At 35.1% G+C, this 25501-nt stretch overlaps 1 protein-coding gene across 1 annotated transcript in view; it reads left to right on the plus strand.

The window, feature by feature from the left end:
• Window positions 1-12152, plus strand: part of ITGB8 (integrin subunit beta 8) — a 76422-nt gene extending 64270 nt beyond the window's left edge. Inside the window, exons 11-14 of the mRNA XM_081147444.1 lie at window positions 267-492; window positions 3283-3389; window positions 6373-6536; window positions 6633-12152. Of these exons, the coding sequence (XP_081003570.1) occupies window positions 267-492; window positions 3283-3389; window positions 6373-6536; window positions 6633-6755 (620 nt within the window). The 3' untranslated portion in view covers window positions 6756-12152. The remainder of the gene's footprint in view (window positions 1-266; window positions 493-3282; window positions 3390-6372; window positions 6537-6632) is intronic.
• The last annotated feature ends 13349 nt before the right edge of the window (window positions 12153-25501 follow it).

The following is a 25501-nucleotide window of genomic DNA, read 5'->3' on the forward strand; positions in this document are numbered from 1 at the left end:
GTAGTCAGGCAGTCACTGCAGCAAGGCAGACTTCACAATTACCAGCACAATACAATAGCATCAGATTATCTGCACTAGAACAGCTTTGAAGATAGACACTCCTATATCCTGGCATTGTTTAGGTCAGACAAATACAAAATGATGCTATTTACACTCACTTCACTGTCAGTGTGTTTCCATGGAGATGGCAGGGGAATTCTCATTTGGAAATGCTTCACAAAGTCGGGGGCCCCAATAACTTAGGTCCTGGGGTGTCTTTGCTGCAGGGCATGGAGAGTGTGAAGCAGGCAGATGCCAGTGCTTCGGTGGCTGGGAAGGAGATAGGTGCCAGTGCCCGTCAACTTCAGCCCAGCACTGTATCAATTCTAAGGGGCAAGTGTGCAGTGGAAGAGGCACCTGTGTCTGCGGCAAGTGTGAGTGCACCGATCCCAGGAGCATCGGCCGCTTCTGTGAGCACTGCCCCACGTGTCACACAGCCTGCAATGAAAACTGGTATGTGTTCTCTGATGCCAAACATGCATAAAACAGTCCTCCACTATAGCTGTGTTTGTTCCTTTTTTTTTCCTCAATCCTCACCTGAGGATATTTTTTCCATTGCTTTTCAGAGACAGTGGAAAGGGGAGAGAGACAGAGACAGAGAGAGGGAGAAAGAGAGAAACATTGGTGTGAGAGAGACACATCAATTGGTTGCACCCTGCCCGTGTCCGGATCAGGGCCAGGATAGAGCCTGCAACCGAGGTACACGGCCTTGGGCGGAATCAAACCCGGGACCCTTCAGTCCAAGGGCCGACGCTCAAAACACTGAGACAAACTGGCCAAGGCATGTTTCTCCTTTTTTATTCTGCCTTCCATAATCTTAGAAGCACTGGATCTTCTACTCCAAATAAATTGTTATCATCCTGCTGAAATAGAACTGAATGGGGGATTTGGGAATTTTAAGACTTAGATTCTAATCTTTGGCCCCTAGATAGCTGTGGAATATCAGAATTTATCTAGGCATTCACTGCCTTAGCTTTTGTTGAATTAGGTGGTATTTTTTTAAGAATAATATTCAGTATTCATAAGGGTTCATTGGGTTTTTTTCCAGTTTGATTGATACATAATTGGCATATAACCTATGCAACTTTAAGGTTTACAATATGATGATTTAGGGGCTGCGTGCTTCACAGTTTACTATTAATTAGCTGTTTGATTTAGGACAAGTCGTTGAAATTCTCTGTGAATTTTCTGAGAATATTCTCTGTCAATATTCCTGATATCAAAAGTGAGGATAATAATACCTTGTTATAGTTCTGTGAAAGAATTAGATGATTCTAATTAAAAAAATAAAACTCAGAACACAGTAATCATAGAAAAAAATGTTAGCTATTACCATTGAATGATGGTGGTTATGAAACATTATAGAAATAAATGATGGATAAATGAAAGGTGATATGTTAAATGAAGGTAGCATTATTGTTTTGTGCCAATAATTAATTTTCCAGTTAACAGTTTGTTTGAGTTCAAAGACCACTACTCTAAACATCACTGTACCTTCCAACTTGTTTTATTCAAATTTATATGACTGTAATATTTTAAACAAAAATAAAATTTAAAAATTAAAAAAGAAATTTATATGACCTTCACTTTCTGGGATTGGTAGCTAAGTAAAAATTTTTAAAGAATGCAGAGCAAATTATGTGTTTCTCTTAGAAATTCAACATAATGATGCATAATAATGGAGTTAATTATAATGAAACCAACCAAAATCTGAACTGTGTATTCATTGCTAAACTTTTCTAATAGTGTCGTAATAGTCATCTTCTAAAGCATCTATGCTATTTGTGTGTGTATGCATGTGTGTGAGAGAGTATCTATTCATTTCCTATAGATTTTTTTCTCAAGATAGAATAGTTATTTTTAAAAATTTTACTTTTCAATTACAGTTTACATTCAATATTATCTTCTATTACTTTCAGGTGTACAGCATAGTGGTTAGACAATCATATACTTTACAAAGTGTTTCCCCTGATATTTCCAGCACCCATTTGGCACCATACATAGTTATTACAGTATTATTGACTATATTACCTATGCTGTATTTTACATCCCCATGACTGTTTTTTAACAACCAATTTGTACTTCTTAATTCCTTCACCTTTTTCATCCAGTCTCCCAACTCCCCTCCCCTCTGGCAACCACCAGTCTGTTCTCTGTATCTATGGGTCTGTTTCTATTTTGTTTGTTCATTTGTTTTGTCCTTTTTATTCCACATATAAGTGAAGTCATATAGTATTCGTCTTTCTCTGACTGATTTATTTCACTTAGCATAATAGGTCAGAAATCCATTGCATTTTTATAGCAATAATGAACTATCAAGAAGGGAAACTAAGAAAACAGTCCCATTACAATTGCATAAAAAATAAATAAATAAAATACCTAGGAATAAATTTAACCAAGGAGGCAAAAGACCTGTACTTGGAAAATTATAAGACACTCAAGAAAGTAACTGAAGAAGATACAAATAAATGGAAGCATATACCCTGCTCATGCTTAGGAAGAATTAACATCATTAAAACATCCATATTACACAAAGCAATCCACAGAGTTGATGTAATTCCTATCAAAATACCAAAGTTTGTTTTTCACAGAACTAGAACAAATGATAAAAAAAAATTATATGAAACCACAAAAGACCCCAAATAGCCACAGCAATCTTGAGAAAGCAGAACAAAGTCAGAGGCATCATGCTACCTGATATCAAACTATTAAAACTATACAACATGGCTACAGTAATCAAAACAGCATGGTACTAACATAAAACAGAAACATAGAACAATGGAACAGAATAGAAAACCCAGAAGTAAACCCACACCAAGGAGGCAAAAGCATACAATGAGGTAAACACAGTCTATTCAATAAATGGTGTTGGGGAAATTGGACAGATACATGCAAAAAAGTGAAACTAGACCACCTTCTGACACCATAAACAAGAATAAACACAAGATGGATTAAAGGCTTAAATGTAAGACTCGAAACCATAAAAATCCTAAAAGAAAGCATAGGCAGAAAAATCAGTATTTTGATTTCATACATTATTAAACCATGTTAAGTGGTTAGAAAATAACTTTCCCATAGTACAAAATTTAGCCAAGATTACAAATAAGTGTCATAGTTTTCTTTCCCAGTTTCACAAGGCTGCTGTCCTAAAACAGTATTTTATTTTATTTCATTTCTTGTAGAAAATACTACAGGCTACAAGCTTTTTAAAGATTATGTTTTCACTTCTGTTTCCCCTTACAGGAATTGTGTGCAATGCCTTCACCCCCACAATCTGTCTCAAGCTATACTTGATCGGTGTAAATCCTCATGTGCTTTCATGGAACAGCATTATATGGACCAAACATCAGGTAAACCAAACTTAATAATCAAAACATTGAGAAAGTAATGAATCACGTTCCCCAAAAGGGTCCAAAATCAACCATCTTAAAGAATGGACTGACTGCTTCAATGTTTTCAATCTCCCAGAAATAGTACTCTAAAAAATCAACTGAGTATGTTTGTCACAATTGGCTGATTGTTAGATATCCCATCTCAACTACCCAGCTAAATTCCCATGCTGTGCACTTCTGTGGGTATACACCAAACATATTTTCTAGAGAGGCCTCATTGAGCCAAGGATTTTCTTATTTAGAGTCCATTTCACCCTTAGAGACATCTATGAAGCCATAATTATCCCTTATAAACCAAACTTGCTTCCAGTTATAACCTTCCTCATGTCAAACCAACATTTTCATGTTTCAGGTGAAGCCAAAAAAAAAGTCTAAATAGCAATGATCTGCTTTTTAAAAATGCGTAACTTCAAAAAGGCCATTCCTTCCTGGTACTTTTCATTCTGATATAAAATTTATGGTGAATGATTGATTATAAAGGTGGCACAATGGAAAGGGTATGGAACTTTTAGTCTGAAGACCTTGGCTTAAGATATGTCCCTTGACACTAGTAGCTAAGAAATATGAGCCTTTTACAATATTTCCCTGAGCCTCAAGTTTTTCATCTGTAAAATGGAGATGGTAATACCAATCTCAGAGCTGTGTAAGATTAAATGAGCCAGTGAACCTGAAAGAATTATGTAAATTAAAAGATGACACATAAATGAGAGAAACATGTGAAAGCTGTGTTCAAAGACCATTTCATTAGAACCCAAAAGTCAGCACCCTGCCTTGCTTGGGTGTAAGGTATTAAACTACACATGAATTTGAAATAATGTCTTCACTGAAAGCATTCCTACTGCTACTACTATGTCCAGTCTCTCTTCTAACCTATAAGAATAATTCCAGATCTTAGAGAGAGTTCACAAAATAATAAACTTTCTCCAGAGTTTTGCTTCCTTCCCTCACATCTATACTGATTTTAGCCCATACTGAATTTGGCTCTGAAAAGAGCCCATGTGCTGCCAGCTGGGGCTGTAGCAATCACTCCAGAAAGCCAAGTGCTTTTTCTAATAAATGGAGCCCTTCCTGTCAACATGTCATTTATTATGTTAAGTAAACAAACCTACTGTGACCTAAGTGTGGTTACAAAAAGTATTCCATTAAAGCTCCTTAGGAAAAGCCCTTGCTTGACCTAAACTAAGAAGATAGTCATGGCCAAGGCTTAATGTTTGGCTATCCAAAATGACATTTAAAAATGCACCTGGATTTGGGCCCTGAAAATGTCCTCTATCCTAACCCATTGGAAACATTTGTAAAATGTATCGGTAGCTAGGGGAATCCCCTCCTCTTCACAACTATTGTGCAAGGAGAGGGAAAGGGCATTTGTTAGCCACCTCTATTATCTATCCACTCAATCACACTTAAAGGGTGTTCTTTGGTCTTTCTGGCTAAGCTGCTTCTAGGCAAGAAGCCAGTAAGTGGGATCAAGCCATATGCCCCCTATAAGGATCTTAGCTGATTGAGTAGTTCTAAGTCAGCCAAGGGAAATGACAGTCTGTCAGGATGAACGGGGTGCATGTCACAGACTTCAAGGTCACTGTGAAAGACTCCAAGGGCATCACCTTTGAATGGAGCATCTTGGATTCTGTGTGTGTGAAAGACTCGTAATGAGGGAAAAGTTGCATCTTGCGTTTGGTGCTTCTATTCCAATTAGTAGTTCTCCAGACTCTATCTAACCTTTCTCTCAGGGAATCTTACCATCGACCAACAGGAAATGACTGTCTTCCCACCTGGGGAGGAGCCCTTGCCCTTGTTACTGAGCTCTTGGATTATTCAAGAGCATGCTTGGTCATCCCTGGGAATTCAGACACAAATCACCCATGACTGGGTGATCTCTTTTCTAAGTCTTGGCAGGTCCCCTCCCGAAAGGCCCTCCCAGGGAGACCTTCAGACATTTAGGTGAAGTCCCCAAAATCTGGAGAATAGGCAAAAAACACATGCCTCTTTAGGCCAGGAGTTTATTTTGTGAGTCTGGGACAGCTGGTAAGTTCTGTGGAATACTGGCATATTGTGCAACCATGTTCCTCTCAGATTTGAATAATACCTCTGGCAGTCACAGAGTCTGTAGACTTTCCAATTAGAGTTTGCCAAAAGTCTAGTGCTAAGACATGCCCCTCCTCTTAATGCAGCATATCCTTTTCCAACTAGTAATTATTTATTCTAGAAAAAATACAAGTGGAATGTTTAGATGCAGAACAGACTTGGTTAACAGACAAGTAAAATAAATAAATAAATAAATAAATAAATAAATAAATAAATAAATCTGAGGAGAGAGATTTTGTGTATTGTCCTGAATTGGATACTCTTATTTCCTGGAGGAGCTATGTGTAATAATCATGAAAAGTGACACTGCAATTTCAATGGAAATAATTACTCATCTGCTATAGTAGTACCGATTTTAGCTTCTGCAGATGTTTATTTTCCATTACTGGAGGGAAACAAATAAAAAGTGAGTATAATAAGAGAAACATAAGCCAGCGAGTAGAGTTGTTAAATAATTTTTTAAATCCTATTTTCCACTAGTGATCAAGGGTACACACCACAAAACCTGTCACTTTCTCTATCATGGATACAATTATATTTGGTTAAGGAATTTGGCCATATTCCAGTTAATACTACTAAAGAATCAAGCTGCAAAAAATACTTACTAAATGCCTTAATTGTGGCTATTCTACAAAGCAGAGTTTTATGTTGAAAATATTTTAAAAATAAATATGTAATAAAAATTCTAGAATTTTCTCTTTGAATCGACAGTAATGGCAGTTATCTGTTTTCAAAATGTAGATTTCTAAATATCTTTGGTCCTGTTAAATGAGATGGTAAACACTGTTTACTTGTTGGAATCCCTTGATTTACTAATTACAGTTTTTAATCCATTCATTTGTTTGCTTCATTACAGAATGCTTCTCTAGCCCAAGCTACTTGAGGATATTTTTCATCATTTTCATAGTTACATTCTTGATTGGGCTGCTTAAAGTCCTTATCATTAGACAGGTGATATTACAATGGAATAGTAATAAAATAAAGTCCTCAGCAGATTACAGGGTGTCGGCCTCAAAAAAGGTCAGTGAATTCTAAAAAAGAATTACTATCAGCATGTCATTGTCTACTTCCTGTATTTAGGTCCTTACTTAATGCTAATATTTCTTCTCTGTCAAGGACAAGTTGATTCTGCAAAGTGTTTGCACAAGAGCAGTAACCTACCGACGTGAGAAGCCTGAAGAAATAAAAATGGATATCAGCAAATTAAATGCTCATGAAACTTTCAGGTGCAACTTCTGAAAAGATAAAAAGTACTGTATGGAAACTGGATTTTTAATAATTGCTCCTAAAAATTATAGTTTTAGAAGTCACAGGAGGAGACAACTTGTTCTAGATCGTGCTAGTTGCTGGTTTTCGCTAGAATGAAGACTGACAAGCATCCTCATCATCATGTGACTCACATCGCTGCTGACTTTTTCAGAGAAAAATGTGTCTTACTACTGTTTGAAACTAGTGTCGTTGTAGCACTTTACTGTAATATATAACTTATTTAGATCAGCATAGAATGTAGATCATCTGAAGAGCACTGATTACACTTTACAGGTACCTGCCATTCCTACACTTCCCAGAGAGACGCAATGCTTTTGAGACAGTTTGGGCATTGTGTCACTGCAAGGGTACAGTAATCCCTGCACTGAAGGTGCAAATGAGAAAAATAATACGGCAGTTATACTAAGTTGCCAAACTCTTCAAAATTTGGCAGCAAATTGACAAGAACAGCTAGATGAATAAATGGTTAGTGATCCACTGATTCAAGAGGTGAACAGATAAAACCTTATCTTGAGGGATATTGCATTTGAAACTAGTTTTATGCATGTGTGTTTGTTTTCTTTTTACAAGATGGATACTAATTCCAACATTCTCTCCTCTTTGCCTTTAGAGTTTGGTTTTCTTTCTTACAGGATAAGTTTATATATGTCACAGATGACTGGATTAAATAAGTGCTAAGTTACTACTGCCATAAAAACTTAATACAATGTCACTTTATTAGAATACTGGTTTTAAAAGCTGAATGTTTAATAAGGGACACTGTAAAGTAACATCACAATTTGAACAGCTTCGTTGTTTGGAGATGTGGAGTTTTATATCTTCTTCCCTGGTAAACTGGATGGACTGTTTCACCATTTCATTTGTCTAATCATCAGGTTAAAATTCACAAGATACTGAGAAACTCTTCCTCAAGAAAAGTGCCACACTTTTGACTGAGTTTTCTCAGATATTTACTCTATTTATTAGCATTTTTCAAATTAAAAGCTATAGTAAATTATATTATTTTTGCCCTTCCATGAAGCCTATGGACATTCTTTCCCTTTATCACCTCAACCCCACTGGCCAGAATTTTAAAGTATGCAACTGGGGGAAGATAGACAATATCTTAGAAAAAAGCTAATTCATCCTTTTAGTCAGTCAGAGAATAAAGGCTCAGAAAGTTTTAAGTGATTTCTCAAAAACTATCCCAGTGATTAAGCGGCAGCATTCGAAGACTTCTATCTTCTTATTGCCAGGCTAGTGTTCATTGCACAATATAATGCTACCTCTAGAGTCTTTAAAATATGTAATTGGCAAGTGTTTTTAAATGTGATTTACTGAAGTCTTAAGTATATGAGCATGAGAATATTGCAAAGCAAAGCAGAAAAGAGTCATCCACACTGAACTGGCCGTGACTAGCTTCCAATCTTCCCTGCTAATCACCTTCGAAGAGCTAACTACAGGGGTGAAATCCATTCACGCCTTAGCCTGTATGAACAGCACCCCCTAGAGCTGTGCAGTGTTCAACCAGAGATTAATACAGAGGCCAATGGAGGCATCTTCACAATTACCATAGCCCTACAGGCTTAGTCTGATTTTACTGGCTAGAAGTCCAGTAATCCTGTGTGCAGTACAGAGCTTTGCCTATGACAACAATGTCTTATAATTAACATCCCAGATTTTTGTCTTCCAGCACTTGGGTTAATCAAAGTGCTAGATATTTGCATTTCAATGAAGACTAACCCTCCACCTCATATTCTATCCTAAAGAACATTTTAAAACATATAGTAAGTTGTTCTGGAGCCAACGAACACAGCAGCGCTCCATTAGCCATCCCCTATAGCCAAGCAATTGTGACTCTAAGTTGAACTGTATTTCCTTCCCCAAATGAGAGGTTGGGGACATTGACATAATTCAGTACTCTGACTCACTTGTGTAAGATCCCCTTGACCACCAAGGACAATGTAAAAATCGTATTTTGCAGTCTGCCTGTCACATGTAGCATCCTTTTTCAAAAGAAAATAAATGGATACCTGACAGCCCCCCAAAAGGAAAAAGTGGGAAAAATCCATTTCTTAAAATGCTGGCAATTTAAAAAAATGAACATTACGATGTTTGTAAACTAATTTCCATGTGGAATGAACTATCCAAAAGAGCAAAGTAAAATGAAACCCTAAAAGTCCAGGGTTTATATTTTGACATTCTCACTAGTTTGCACTAATTTATAATGCACCAACGCTGTTATCTTAGGAAGGGACAAACTTCCTGATAGGCAGTTCAATGCTAGATGATGACTGTAGTTATGCTGGTGATGTGCGCTTTCTTTCTCTCTCTTTCTTTCTTTCTTTCTTTCTTTCTTTCTTTCTTTCTTTCTTTCTTTCTTTCTTTCTTTCTTTCTTTCTCTTTCTTTCTTTCTTTCTTTCTTTCTTTCTTTTTTTACTTAAAGATCTAATTCTTAAAGATTTTAGAGCTTATATTTTACTTGAATAATTGGCATGTTCCTGTTTAATGGTTTGTGAGAAGAGAATTAATATTTGACTAGTTAGAATTAATTAAAAGGTAAAGGAAAACAGGGTATTCTTAGATAAAATATTTGTAAATAGAGCGTATTTTCAATATGACCAGAGGAGCCTTTTGAAATTCACTGATATTAAACACAAGTAATGAAATTTTTAATGGTTAACAAAGTTAAGAACTTGAACACTTTTGGTACGACAGCATTTCTGTGCCCTAAATGACTTACATTTAAATTACATGTGCCATGTAATGACTTAGAAATGTGCCATACACTACAATATAACTGTATGCATTTTATTTCTCTGGGGACATCTTTACACTGCAGTGTTCATGGATTTATAAGCATTTGATGTCTTTTCCAATTCGTTAATATTTATGAAGTCATAGATATTCTCTGCAAGACTCAGAAATTCACTAAAAACCTTATTAAGTCCTAAGTTTTCAAAGTAGCATTGGTTAATAAAGATTTAAAAAACTTAAGCTAAACAAAATAGACTTTTTTCTACAGGCAAATTTTTCAAAACTCAAAATTAAAATCAGTGTATACATCACTAAGGAATAAATTCCAGATATTTCTTAATATATATTTAATCTCCATTGAAGATATTCTTATGTATGACAACAGGTACCTATGAAACACTGAAATAGTTTTATGATGGACTATGGAAATTTTTCTCTATAGAATTATATTCCTCCAGGTACCTGGGATAGCAACTCTGTGGCTTTTGCTCCCTTGCCTTACTCCTGTTTTTCTCCACTCCCCTTTCCTAAGGGATTGCCCTAAAACTTCCAACTCAATAAGCCTAATTGTGAAAAGTAACCAAATGCAATGGTAATGTTCCTCATTTCCAAACATCACTTAATTTTAAAACTCACTTGAATCTATTCACCTGAACAAAGGAAGATCCATTAAAAACTAAGAATTTTAAATTATCACAACTGTTAGAGATTCAATTTTAAAGGATCTGAGGCCTATATATTTTAATAAAAGTTTTGAGTGAAATATAGCTACTTGGGAGCTCAAGCATGTGCAGATTGTATTCTGTTTTAGTTGCTCTTAACATTTAATTTATGATTGTCCTTATCAATAAATATTGACCTTAAGAACTCCATTTCATGCAACGCAAATTGAAATATATTACTTTTCAAGGAAATATAAAACTAGCTTTCAGATCATTTCCCTTCTCTTTAATGATTCCTCTATGGAAAATTTACTCTGGGTAATTGATTATACATATTCATATTTCATTGATTCTGAGACATCTACTCTTTCAGTATAACATCTCTGAAATTGTGATGTATCTTGCAACTGTTGGCCTGTTAGATGTAGTGTTGAAGGTTGTGATTGAATAAATAGTACACTAATTAATTTAACTAAATGTTCGTGGGTATAGGGACATTCCTTTCTTAAAAATATTTGAAAATTTATTTATGATAACATGAGCCAGTTTTCAGTACAATTAGATCACATACAACTCAACATGGATCCTAACTGTATGATTATGAGCTCACATCCTGCAGACCTTTATGTTATAAAAGTTCTTTCTGCCTCCTGTTTATGCCAATGGTTATGATTTCTGCAAACCCTAGTTTAACTGACAAGAATGAGTGGGTTTTTCCGGGTCTTGTTAACAATTTTTTATGCTTTCTATTCCTTTGTAAAGAATACTTCTATATTATCATCTCGCTGTTAAACAGAATTAGGTGGAAGAATGGTACATGTAACCATCAATAATTAGATTTTGCGGCATCTCATATGTGTTATGTCAGTGACAGAAGAAAAATATGATACAACAAATCAGTGCTGTTGGGAAAAAAACAAAAACTTTCTCTTTGAGTCCTCTACTTTGTTATTCTTCTTTAACATTTCTGTTCTTTTGAGTGGCTTTTTTCTTTGGCTCTGATAAATTTACCTTCAAGCCCATGTAATGACTGTCATAAAAGTGCATATTTAAATTATTTTAATTATATGAAACAATTGTTCAGCTATTTGGGCAGCTGTTAATAAAATACCTGAGAGTAACAACACTACTTTTATCTACCTGAAATACTTTCCTCCATAAAATTTATCTTTATAAGCTATTTCTATTAACCAGGTCTCTAACCTTTACAACCTACTTCAGTTAAAATTATTTAACCCAACAATTAAAACAAAAAAAAACCAAAAAACCCTACAGTCACCAAGGATGGAAAATGTGATTTGTATAAAGAACTTTTACTAACTTTACACTGTACCATAGAGAAATGTGATTTGGTAAGAATTACACACAATGACAAGCATGGTACATAAATTTTATTAAGAATATTGAATATATTTTAATTCTAAATTATAAGAAAATATAAATTTGCACGTATTAATATAGAAATTCATTTTGTGTATATTTAACATAACTTTAAACTATTGTACATTTAACAGCTACTTCATTTTTAAACCTCTGCAAAGAAAATTTTGAAATGTTTTTAAATTATCAGTAATATAACCTTATTTGTTTCATTTAACAAGTCTTGCCTTTGTAAAAAATTTTTAACATAGAGTGTATTTTTAAATTAAAATATTTAAATATAAAACAGCTCTAAGAAATAAATTCTCATTAAACAAGTTTCTTATTACTTCTGGCTTTGAATTATACATAAAATTAAGTCTCCTTAAATGACACAGAAGACTGAGGAATATGACAATTTCACATAATATACTATGAAGCTGTTCATATAATTGAGTGACTACTAACTGCTGTTTTATGTATTTATTAAAGAGCTGACACTGTAGTTGTGAGATGTCTATTTTTCTAACAGAGCTTATAATAGTTATGACAAGGCATTTAATTAATGCATCATTCTGTTTAAAAGTAGGTGTTAATTACTATAAAATTTTGTTTTAAAATAAAAATGTAAAAATCTAAGAATTCTTCTTTATTTACCATTGTGTCCTACATGACCCTCAAAACTGCCAGACAACAGCACATTGTCACAAAAGGAAATGTAATAACATTCATATATTGTCATTAGTAGAGGATATTACATAATCTCAAAGACTACTACTTCTTGAAAATTGTAGGGCCAATGACAAAGGTGTGGGGGCAATGCTAATTGCTCTACTTCCCTTTTGACTGCTGTGCAATGATGGAAGTAGAATGAATATCCTAATTACAAAGAACTGAAAAAGTAGCTAAAAGATAAATCAGGCTTTTTCTACCAGCCAGAGCCTTCTATCAGCATCCGGATACAAATATGACATGCTCACCAACTTCAATCCCACATTCTCTAGAGCCATATTTAAACTACTGAAAACTATGGAATACCCCTGTGCTGTGGTTTTTCTTTATTTAACCTAGAGGAGAAAGTAAAGAATATAAGGGTACACATTAAAAGTTAAATAAGACAAGTAGACAGATTCCCTGTCCTTTATGAGTTTTAACAGTTTGAAGGAAAAGGTATGTGTAGCATATCTATAGATAGGATTGCACTAGAAAAGTCAGTAGGAAGCTATCGGAGGTCTCACAACCCAGTTGGGTGTGAGTTACAGTCTTTCAGGATCAGAATCCTGATTTTATTATGAATATCGTTTGGCCCCAATCTTCCCTTCTACCTTAAATAATAAGACCCACCCCCCTGAGTAGAGCACACAGGGAGACTTAACTACCCAGACTCCATTGCAGCTAAATGTGATTATGGGACTAAATGTTGGTCAGTGGAATGGGAGAGGAAATGATATGTGCAACCCCAGATCTCACTTCTTTTCCCCCCCTTTTTGTTGTCTGGGAAAACTGGAGCAGCATCTTAGCAAAGGAAGCCTGTGCTGAAATTGTCAGAGCTTCCCCTTCAGCTACCAAATTCTCACCTCAAGACATCCCTGGTAGGAAAACAATCTCTTTTTAGCCAAACCACTGCATTAGACGTTATATCAGATAATCTATAATATTCATATAATTGTCACACTGAATCCTTAGCAATACTAAATACCATTTCCTCAAATTTTCAAATAAGCAAAACGAAGTAGAGAGAGGTTGGATACCTTGTCTAAATGCACGCAGTCAGCAAGTGGCCAAGCGACAATTCATACCCATATGTGTTGTACAGTTCATGAATGAGTAATCATACGTTATGAGAGGATAGATTTTACTAGTTTAACTATACCCCCATTTCCCCCCCAAGAAACACATGTGCAATGAATGAAATTGAGAAGCTAATAATATGTACGTACAAATACTACATAGGAAAGAAATAAACAGACCTTAAAAAATTAAAAACAAAACGTAAGTGTACACAGATGCTTGAGTTAGACCATGGGAGACAGCATTTGGCCTAGGCCTGGAGGATAGGTGAGTGTCAAGGAGAACTAGGGAAATGGTGAAGCAGAAAAAGAGTTGGGATTCCATCCAAGAGCACTGAAATCTTGTTGAGATGAAACACTGGATAGTGAAAGCCAAGAACCTACAGGCCCTAAGTTATGGAGAGCCTGGTTTCCAGACTAACAAGTTTGAACTTTGGATACTAGGGAAAATAAAGCTCTAAAGTTTTTTCACAGAAGAGATATTGCGGAAATTACATATGGTCTGGCATATATTTACATAAATATAATGTTTAATTAAACCCTTTTAATTAATTGTATACCCTCTAATACTAAATGTAAATAATATTCAATACTATTAAATATTTAATGCTATTAAATGCTACTTAATACTAAGTTTAAATACTATTTAGTACTAGTGTAATAAAAAAATTAGAGATATACAGAAGCAGAAAAAAAATTCAAAATCCCACTCTCTAATAGCAATCACTTTCAGATGTACGCATATTTTCTTTTTATTTTATTATGTACTTTATAACTTTTATTGTTTACTGTGAAACATCCTAAAATACATACTAGTCCAATCCAAACACCCAGAGTTGACCATTGCCATGGATGGTGATAGATAGATTAGATGATATAGATAGATGATAGCTAGATAGCTAGATAGATAGCTAGATAGCTAGATGATGATGATGATGATGACAGATAGATGATAAAGAGATAGATGATAGATTAGATAGATGACAGATAGATGATAGATAGATGATAGATAGATATAGATAGATAGATAGATAGATAGATAGATAGATGATAGATAGATATAGATGATAGATAGATAGATGATAGATAGATGATAGATAGATAGATAGATAGATAGATAGATAGATAGATAGATAGATAGATAGATGATAGATAAGTTATTTGTAATTAAGAAACACATGCTATAAAGAGTCTGGTATAAATATTTTTTCTTCAAAAACATTTCAAACATTTTCCATATCAAGAATTTAAACAATCATTTTAATAGTTGGATATATCCTACCCATGAATGTGCCACAATCATTGCTCCTAAATTCATTGAGAAAAAGAATGAACAGGATATGATACCAAATATAAAACATTGGTTAACATCTTCAGTATTTAACAACAGGAGATGGTTAAATAAGTTGTTTTTCGAATGGGAGAAATTCACATAATTATAATGGAAGAGGAGCCACTGTAGAAAGAAATGTTTATGCTGGGAAGGTTTGGATTGGTCTAAGTACAATAGGGGTACATTTCAAACTGTGACAGAGGAGTCAGCCAAATGAGCTTGGAGAATTTTCATGAGGAAGTAAAGATCTAGACAAAAGTACAAAGGAAGGGAATCTGAGACACTGCTGCACGGAAAATGTGAGAGAACTTAGGGACTGTCTAGATATAGGTGATAAGGAAAGGAGTTAGTCAAAGACAATTCTAATGCCAACTCGGAAAATCACTATAGACTTCTATCCAAATTGGATAAAACTCCCAATCTGGTCTCACACACCACATTGTTCTTGCCAATCCATGATTTTTAGACTAAATTCTAACTTCATCAAAATATTTGGCCAGACAAAACTAAAGCTGTAAATTTTTAAACCATGTCAATGATGATGCTTTTAATATTATCAAAGTAAACCTATCTAAAAGATACACAGGATCTCCTTTATATCTAGTTCTTTATATATAAATATTTTTATCATAATTAGAAGCAGTGGTAGGTTGCTTGCAAAAAAACAAATGGTACCTTGGCTTTCAACTTCGTAATCCTTTAGCACTTTTTTGGACTGGTATATTATTTAGTCCTTAGGACCTGGTGCTGTTTAGACTTCTTCCAGTGAATTGCCTTAAAGTCTAAAAAAATTCTCAGACTATAATGATGGAAGGGAAATTCTTTCTTTATTGGGGTTTGTCATTCTCTATGCTGTTTTTCCATTGTTATGACTACAAAATACATTCTGACCATCACTAAAGTCATGAGAGATAATTATCCACTTAAGAAAATCTTATGCCCTAGCTGGTTAGCTAAGTGGTTAGAGCGTTGCCCTGTGGACTGAAGGGTCTCGGGTTCGATTCCAGCCAAGGGCATGTACCTCGGTTGCAGGCTCGATGCCCAGCCCCATGCAGGAGGCAATCAATCGATGTGTCTCTCTCATATCGATGTTTCTCTCTCTCTCCTCCCACTCTCTCTGAAGAGCAATGAAAAATATCCTCTGGTGAGGATTAAAAATAATAATAATTTTTAAAAAGCTCTGCTTAAAGTTCTGAGCTACATTTATTTTTTAAAAAAATCTTAATTTGCCATTAACAACAATTTTTCTACATTTTTCCCTATTAAATTGGAGATAAATTATGGTTCTCAAAGAGTTGTCCCCATACCAAAGGCATCAGTGTCACATAAAAACTTGTTAGAAATGCAAGCTTTTGGTCTCTACCCCAAATCTTCTGAATCAGAAACTCTGGGAATGGGGCCCAGTGATCTGTGTTTTAACAAACTCTCTAAGCAATTCTGACGCCTGCCAAAGTTTGAGAATCATTTCCATAAAGAGTAAAAACTAGCATCAGGAGGCCACAGTGATAGATAATACTTACCAGTGAACCTAGGCCAGTACCTGACACTTAATATCCAGTGTGGGTACTCAATTAAGTAAGTGTTGAGTCAGCCAAAGATACGCTCTTTTCTATGAGCCCCTCAGACATGTCCCTGAGAAAATATTGGGCTTAAAATGTGTCTGTATTTGTTACAGTTAAAATCAAAGTAATAAAATAATTCTCTGTATGTTGTTTAAAAGTATAAGATTGACTTCAATTACTTTTTATAACAAGCCTAACATCACATCTGTAGAGGCCTACATTAAATACTTTTATTATCCACAGCCATGTCTCATTTTTCCGTCACTGAAACCCCCTCTATTCTTAGCAAAAGCTAAATGCATGTAGAGTTGTGTGTGTGTATGAAACAACTGAAGGATCTCCACCACTGCCTTAAAGAATAGGGAAATTCCTAACATGGTCTGTGCATTTCATCTTATAGGAATAAATCTCTTCATATTCTCACCTCCAACAAAGTATGTAACTTCTCTCCCTCCTCTCTCAAAGACACTTAAAACTATCTAGATCTGGCCCTGGCCAGATGGCTCAGTAGGTTGGATGTTGTCCCATACACCAAAAGATTTTGGGGCTCAATCCCTGGTTGGGGCAACCGATCAATGTATCACTTTCACTTTTTTTTTAAAAATATATTTTTATTGATTTCAGAGAGAGGGAAGGAAAGAGAGAGATGGAAACATCTGTGGTGAGAGTCATTGATCAGCTGCCTCCTGCATGCCCCCTACTGGGGATCGAGCCCACAACCCAGGTATGTGCACTGATCGGGAATCGAACCAGGATTTCCTCGATCATAGGTCAATGCTCAACCACCGAGCCATGCCGGCCAGGTTCTCTCTCACTATGATCTCTCTCTCTCTCTCTCTCTCTCTCTCTCTCTCTCTCTCAATCAATCAATCAATCAATCAATAAGAAACATAACCATCTAGGTCTGTTGGTTGTCTTCAGGGAACACAAGTCACGCCAACAACAGTTGCGCACAGCATCCCTTCCTTCTACTTCCTGGTCACTGTAGTAGAAAATCCTTCTGCTCTGTCACATTTTGAGGAATCACATTTGTTTATCTTTTTCTCTCATATCTAAAACAGTCCTTTCTCCCTTGCCCTAGATCCAATTTTTATCTCATCTCGAAAAAAAAAATGTAGCTCTACAGGCATGCATCCAATTTGTCTCTAGTCCACTAAATTCTGCACTTATTTTGGTAGTATTTCTGGGCCAGGAAAAGGGGGAAAAAACACCTTATGGTGTCAATAAATAGCAAAAGAGAAAGGAAATATGTATATATGTGTATGCAAGGGTAAGGTAGACCCAAAGAATAAGAAATGGTACTGAGAACCTGTTCTGGTACTCTGGATCCCTTGGGCCACAGAGGATACAGAGACGCAGAGATGGAAAGGAAAGATTTTTTTTTTAAAAAGTTATTTGAAAGATCCCTGCTTTAAGTCTCTACTACACCCCTTTGAGGACTGGGTAGGGAGATATCCTCTCTAACCTCCAGCCTAGCAGGGCTTCAAGGGAACCACTAGGAGCTTTGAAATGTATTCTCTGCATCTGGGAGACAGAGAAGTCTGATGCCTGCCTCATGCCAGAAGGGATTTCATCTCACAAGGCTATGGCCCGGGTCCTGTCTCCTCCCAGGAAAACTAAAGAGGATAAATGGCTAGAACTAGGTGTGCCTATACTAATTCTAATTAAGTGTCTATTCTTATTCCATAGGTTAGAGTATAATTTGAAACAATAAATAAATGCCATTTTTCCTTCTAAGTATCAAAATAATATCAGACTATATAAAAATAATCATTCTCAAGAATGATTTTGGATCTAACAACTCCTTCTCACCTGACCAGAGAATCTGAAAAAAAAACACAAAATGTATATATTGAAAACATGTTCGATAATGCTATTCATTATGTTCTTTAAATTGACTGGAGGTTGGTTTTTTTTGGTGCATTTAAAATTTATGAGATTACTTTGTATAAAGCAATAGTAACCTTAATCTACAGATTGATTTTGCAAATACAGGCTACTTTCCACTTGGTAATTTCCGAGCTTCCTTTTGTTTGACTAAGAGCTTTTATTTTAAAAAAACAGAAATACAAGATGTTTTCCAACATTTAAAATGGCTACATTAACATTTAAAAGGTGCTCTCCTTTGCCCTTGGAAGAACTGTGAAAGACCAATTATTAAACTTCAAGATTTCATTTCAATCTGATGACACTGAGTCTGAGTAAAAAATATGTAGTCAAAATTGAATAACTAGAATGGTAACTATATGTCATCTTTTAAACTGCCTTTTAAAATAAAAGATAAATATGCAATTTAAGTTTATTCCTAGCTCCTCAGTCATTTACTAAGAATAGCATATATCATAACTCTCTATTCTAGAAATGGGTAGATAAATTGCCTAATTAGTCAGGAATCATTTGAAAACAAGAGTAGAATAGATGAAGAATTTCCCACGCACTTCCAAAGAAGTAGGGAGAAAGTAATGCATTCTTAAAAATGATGATGAGTGAAGGTGTCATTGAGTCTTTACAATGGGTGTGGGTGGTTCAAGAAAAAAAGGAGACAAATGTCATAGCAGGGAAAATCTTCACTTATCCACAAACCCTTACACACACACACACACACACACATGCACGCACGCACACACTCATATACATATATACACATTCTCATTACATATACTCTGTATGACATATCACATCAATCATGACACAGCTGCCAAGTACCCCTTTAGGATTTTTTTATGTGTAATTTACATACAATATAATGCACAGATTTTCAGTTTACAACTTGAGTTTTGATAAGTGTGCACACCTATGTAACCACCGCCCCAATTAAGATATAGAATATTTCTGTAACTTCAGAAGGTTCTTTATGCCCCTTTCCAGTCAATAAGTCTTCTTCTGTGATGGTTAATTTATGTGTCAACTTGACTGAGATGCAGTGCCTAGATATTGGGTCAAACATTATTCTGGTTATTTCTGTGAGGGTATTTCAGGGTATGATTTACATTTAAATCAGTGGACTCTGAGTAAAGCAGATTACCCTCCACAATGGGCTTAATCCAATCAGTTTCAGTTGAATCAGTCTGTTCTAAGTAGAACAGCAGGCTGAACTCCAACAAGCAAGAAAAAATTCTCCAGCAGACTGCCTCTGGAGCAACATCAGCTCTTTACACTTCATCTGCAACATCAGCTCTTTCTGCTTCTCCAGCAGACTGCCTCTGAAGCCAAACTTCAACTCCTTCGTGAGTCTCTAGCCTCCCCCATCAGGTATTGTACTTATCAAGTCTCCACAATTATACAAGCCAATTCCTTAATATAAATCCTTTTAATTATACATGCATACATACATACACATCCCCTATTGGTTCTGCTTCTCTGGAAAACCTAATACACTTCCTCTTCAATACAATCACTGATTTCTCCTACCATAACCAAACAGCTTTTTTCCCCAAAAATTACAGTTTACATTCAATATTATTCGGAATTAGCTTCAGATGTACAGCAAAGTAGTTAGACAATTGTGCATTTTACAGAGTGCTCCACCTCTGATGCTTCAAGTATCCACCTGGCCCCATACACAGTTATCATAATATTATTGATATATTCCCTATGTTGTAATTTATATCTCTCTGACTATTCTGTAACTACCAATTTGTAAAGCTTAAACCCTTCACCTTTTCACCCAGCCTCCCAAACCCCCTCCCCTGACAACTGTTAGTCTGTTGTCTGTTTCTATTTAAACAGCTTTCTTACTTGTCATTTCCCTCAGAATAGCACTCACCTGACATTTACCCAAACCTAATTTTCTCATAGCAATACTAAAGTATGGAAGCTAGCATAACATTTAAATAAATTACACTTGCTTTTTTAAAAGTCAGGTTTACGGTAGTATAATAGAAAACTACACTCTTTTCAGAAGGATCTTGACAAATATATACATATAGTTGTATACCACTACCAGAATCAAGATACAGAACATTTCCATCATACCCACAAGTTTCCAATGTCCCTTTATAGTCAATTCTCTTTCTCTATCCTCAGCCCCTGGCAACCACTTATCTAATTTCTGTCCCCATAGTCTCCTTTTTCCAGAGTGTCATAAAAATGGAATTATACAATTGTAGGAATCCACTGTACGAATGTACCATGATTTGATGATCCGTTCACTGTTGAAGGGCATTTGTACTCTTTCCAGTTTTTGGTTATTATGAGTAAAACTGCTATAAGCATTCTCATAAAACATTGTACAGACTTATTTTTTATTTCTTGTTTAAATACCTAGGAATAAAATTGCTAGGCTAAATGGTAAGTGTATGGTTAACTTTACCAAACTGCTTTGCAAACTGGCTGTACCATTTTACATTCCCGGCTGCAATATATGAGTGTTCCAGTTGCACTGCATCCTTAAGACTTTGTAGTGTCAGGTTTTTAAAAGCCATTCTAATAGATGTGTACTGCTCTTATCTTTGTGGCTTTCATTTGCACTTCCCTACAGACTAAAGATATGAAAACTTATCAAGTGTTTCTTTAGTGGTGAACACTCAAGATGGCTCCCCAGATGATCCCTAGATAACTGGTATTCACACCTCTACACAGCTAGCTCCTAAATTTAAAAGAGCTGTATAACAAATATTATACTGTGGAAATAATAGTGTGTGTGACTTCTAAGGCTGTCATAAAAGCCATTGCTGCTTCCTCCTTGATCTCTCTTGGTTCACTCACTTTGAGGCAAACCAGCTGCCATGTAATGAAAACATTCAAAAAACCCTATGGAGAGAGAGCCACGTAATGAAGAATTCAGTTCTCCTGACAGTAGCCAGCACCAACCTGCCAGCAATGTGAGTGAGCCATTTTGAAGATAGATCCTAAAGCCCCACTAAAGGTTTTAGAAGGCTGCAGACCCAGCCAACCTCTTGGCTACAACTTCAATGAAAACCAGAACAACCAGGTAAGCTGCTTCTGATTTCCTGACCTACAAAACCTATGAGATAAATGTTTATCATTATTTTAAGCCAGCACTTAGTAAATTGTTACACAACAATATATAACATACCACTCATATCTTTTCTTTGGTAAAATGTTCAGCTCTTCAGTCTATTTTTCAAAAACGGATTATTTGTCTTATAGTTATTGAGTTAAGGAGTTCTTTCTATCCTTTGTTTATAAGTCCTTTATAAGATAGGTTTTCTTCAAGTATTTTCTCCCAACTGTTGGCTTTTTTCTTAATAGAATTGTTCAAGAGAAAAAAATTTGTATTTTTATGCAGTACAATTTGTCTATTTTTTCTATTATGGTTCATGTTTTTGGTGTCATAGCTAAGAAATCTTAGCCTAATGAAAGGTCAATGGATTTTTTCCCCTATGTTTTCTTCTGGAAGTTTTATAAATTTAGGTTTTACTTTTAGGTATATAATCCATTTTTGAGGTTTTTAAAAAAATATTGTCTGAGTTCATTTTTTGAAAGTCTAATTGATTCAGCATGATTTTTACAATGACTATTCTTTCCCCATTAAATAAACTGGGCACCTTTGTAAAAAAACTTAATTGACTTATGTGTATGGTTCTGTTTCTAGGCTCTATTCTATTCCATTGATCTGTTTGTCTATCCTTATGCCAATATTGCATTGGCCTTATTATGCTAGTTTTAGCGTATAAATCTTGAAATCAGGTAGTATGAATTCTCTAGCTTTTTTTCCAATTACCAGAATTTCTTAGGTTATTCTAGGTACTTTGCTTTTCTAAATACATTTTAAAATACATTTTTCAGTTTCTATAAAAGAAAACTTGTTAAAGTTAGGATTAGGACTCTACTGAATATAGAGCAATTGGGGGAGAATCGATATTTTAATAATCTTAATTCCTCTGGTCCATAAACAAGATATATCTCCATTTATTCAGATGTTCTTTGATTTCTCTCATTAATGATTTCTAGCTTTAATCATACAAATATTACACGTAATTTGTTAGATTTATCTCTATGTATTTTACATTTTAATGCAATTTTAATAGTACTATTTTATCAATTTAGATTTTTAATTTTCCATTGTCAGTATAGAGAAATGCAATGATTTTTTTGTGTATTAACCTTTTATCTTGTGACCTTGCTATACTCACTTATTAGTTTTAGTAGCTTTTTCATAGATTTTTGGGGATTTTGTATTTAGACAATCATATCACTTGTAAATAAAAATAATATTATTTCTTCCTTTCCAATCTGTATAGCTTTTATACTCTTTATCCTACCCTACTGTACTGGCTAGGATCTCCAATATAATACTGAATAAGAATGACGAGAGCAGACACTGCATTGTCTCCAACTCTTGAGCAAAGGCATTCAGTCTTTCACCATTAAGTTATTAGCTATTGGTTTTTATATGTATACCCTTTATCAAGTTGAGAAAATTTCCTTCTGTTCTTCATATGCTGAGAGTTATTTCATGATTGGATGTTGAATTTTTTCAAATATCTTTACTGCATCTATTGACATGATCATTTTTTAGTTTGTTGATATGATTTATATTCATTGATTTAATGTTGAATTAACCCAGATGGGGTTTTTTTGACATTTATTTGTTTCTTATTTATTATTTAATTTATTGGGGTGACATAGGTTAATAAAATTATATAGGTTTCAGGTGTACGATTCTATAACACTTCATCTGTATATTGTATTGTGTGTTCACCACCCCAAGTCAAGTCTTCTTCCATCACCAGTTATCCTCCCTATACCCTCTTCTACCTTCCCCCAACCCCCTTTCCCTCTGGCACTCACCATAACCTAAGTGCTTTTAAAGACCCACCATATAATCTCACTCTACATATTCAACCACATTTTGCACAAGGTGCAATCACAAGTCCTATCTATCTTACTTGACTGCTCATCCTTTGACCCACAATGCTCTTTTCCCTTCACCTATCTGGATCTCCCCCTCTCTTCAAGGTCTAATCTAATTCCACCTACACCATGAACCAGTTATCTAAATTCCCTCTTCATGGGCCAACCATTTGAGCACTCTTCCAATCCATTTTTATTAGCAAGAAGCCATGTCAATAAGAGAAATTGCTTGGGATCAGTGGACAGAGATAAGAGTTAATGTGAGAAAGTACTGGGAAGGCAGAGTAGTATATTTGAGTATTACAATTGGTGTTTTTCTCCCAGTACAATAACACAGGGAATTTCTTGTTCTAGTTCTGGGGAGATTCCAGTAATGTTATGCTCATAGACAATCCTCCTCCCACCCTTACTGCTCTTGGAACAATTCTGGAAGACCGTGCTCTTTTTTTTTTTAATGGAACTGCAAAGATAAAGAGAACATCCTGTTTCTCTGAAAATCTTTTGTGAAAATATGGATGAAAGAATAAGATAAAATGTTATATTTATTTTCTCTATAAGTGCTCAGAAATACCTTGTGTGAAACACTGTGTTCAGCTTTGTGGAGATAAAAAAATAAATCCACTTGACATATTTAAATTACACATAACATCCTATATATACTTACTCTTTCTTGTGTTGAAATCCCTATTTCTTTGTAGCCCACCACCCCAGACACACACACTCAGCTGCCTTCCCACCACAAAAAAGTGCTATTCAATATACAAATACTAAAATACATGATTACATAATCACATAATTAATTTAGCACTATTTTGCATAGTTTTACACAACCAGTTTCATTATCAAACAATTATGGAATAATTTGTAAAAATCATTTTGAATATTTTCTTATCATCTTTAAAAAGAAAACCCAGTTAAAATCTAGAAAATTGGGTTTCATTAAAAATTAAAAATGAATTGGTTAAAGACAGCTTTTCTAATTAAAACTGTATGGGATCTCTGAACAGTGCAGCTTCTGGTGCTGTCAGGATTTCCTGTGATAAAATTGGGACCTGTTTCCATGGAAGTATTCTGCTACTCAGGCTCTTGGACATTTTCAGTTTCGGCCTCCATAACAGTCTCCAGATGATTATTAAATTACCTGGGTAAGGAACTGCAAATTGTTAAATAATGCTGTTTAAAATCTATTTGCCTTAGTGTGGCAATACAGTACAGAGTAACTGCCTGGGTAAACAGAAATTTCCAAATGTTGGATTAGCACTACCTCTCCACCCCAACCTCTGGATCAGAATCTTAAAACACAGAAGTAAAAATTTGGTGATTTCCATGATCCAAGATGAAAAACAAAGAAAAAAGTCTCATACTGTAAATGATAGTGGGGATTTTTCTCCCTTGCTTTAGTACTCAGCTAACTGAAGTTCAGCTGGAATTTATAGCACTTAATGGTCAAAAGGAAATGTATACCTTGAATTACAAACAAAAATCAATTGCAATAGGAATTGCAGATTAGAATACTTGATGAATCCCAGTTTTATGTGTTACCTACAATCAAATTCTACATGCAAGTCTTAATTCTGCCTTGAATAATTTAGGAGTCATCTGCCTAAAAAAGTCTGTATTCCCCTTTCGTCTATCTTCTGATACTCTAATTTTTACTGTTTTTCTAGTTAAGCCTTGTCAACCTAAAGTAAATAATTTATTCTAGTAAAGATGTAATGGGAGAAGAATAAACAACAGAAAACAATTTACAAAAGGAATGTTTTTCAAGTCTATAGCTCTATGAAAAGTCTTCTTTAAAAAGACTCCTTCTATAAATCATTCATGAGAACCAGTATAGAAAATCCAGAGGATCTGATCTGCGAGGGAATAGGAAATACCCAGAAGAAAGAGGAGTCCTGTGCCTTGTTCATCATTTGCCAGCTCCTGCAGAACCGTACAACACTGAGGAACTAATCTCCACAAACACACAGAAGCCTTCCCTCTGTATATCCCCTGACCCCTCTCTGTCCCTCTTCACACCCTCCCCTTTGTAAGGTGTGTCTGCCAAATTATTTGAAAGCATTCAGTTCTCCTATAGAAGACAAGCGAAGCAAATAGAATAAATGAAACTCATAAGAAACATTAAGTATAAAAGTAGCTTATGAGACACAGGAGAAACTCTTAATTTGTGTTATGCATAGATAGGTTAGTAACCTTTGAGGTACCTTAGACCTCCATAAAGTACAAAGAGCATAAGTGATAAACAGAGGTGAGGAATAAAAGACCAAAGGTACCAAATATTCGTATGGCACATGAGAAACCAAAAATTCATTTTTTATTAAATATTTATGAGGCAAAGAGATCTCAGATATTCATGAGACACTCAATATTTATGAGATTTTAATTTCCCCCCACCCATTGGTGATACCCATTCTGGCTTAGTTGTCCTCTACTTGAGACAGGCAGATAAAATCTA

The sequence above is a fragment of the Miniopterus schreibersii genome, assembly GCF_964146895.1.
Source record: "Miniopterus schreibersii genome assembly, chromosome: 9".
NCBI lineage: Eukaryota > Metazoa > Chordata > Mammalia > Chiroptera > Miniopteridae > Miniopterus > Miniopterus schreibersii.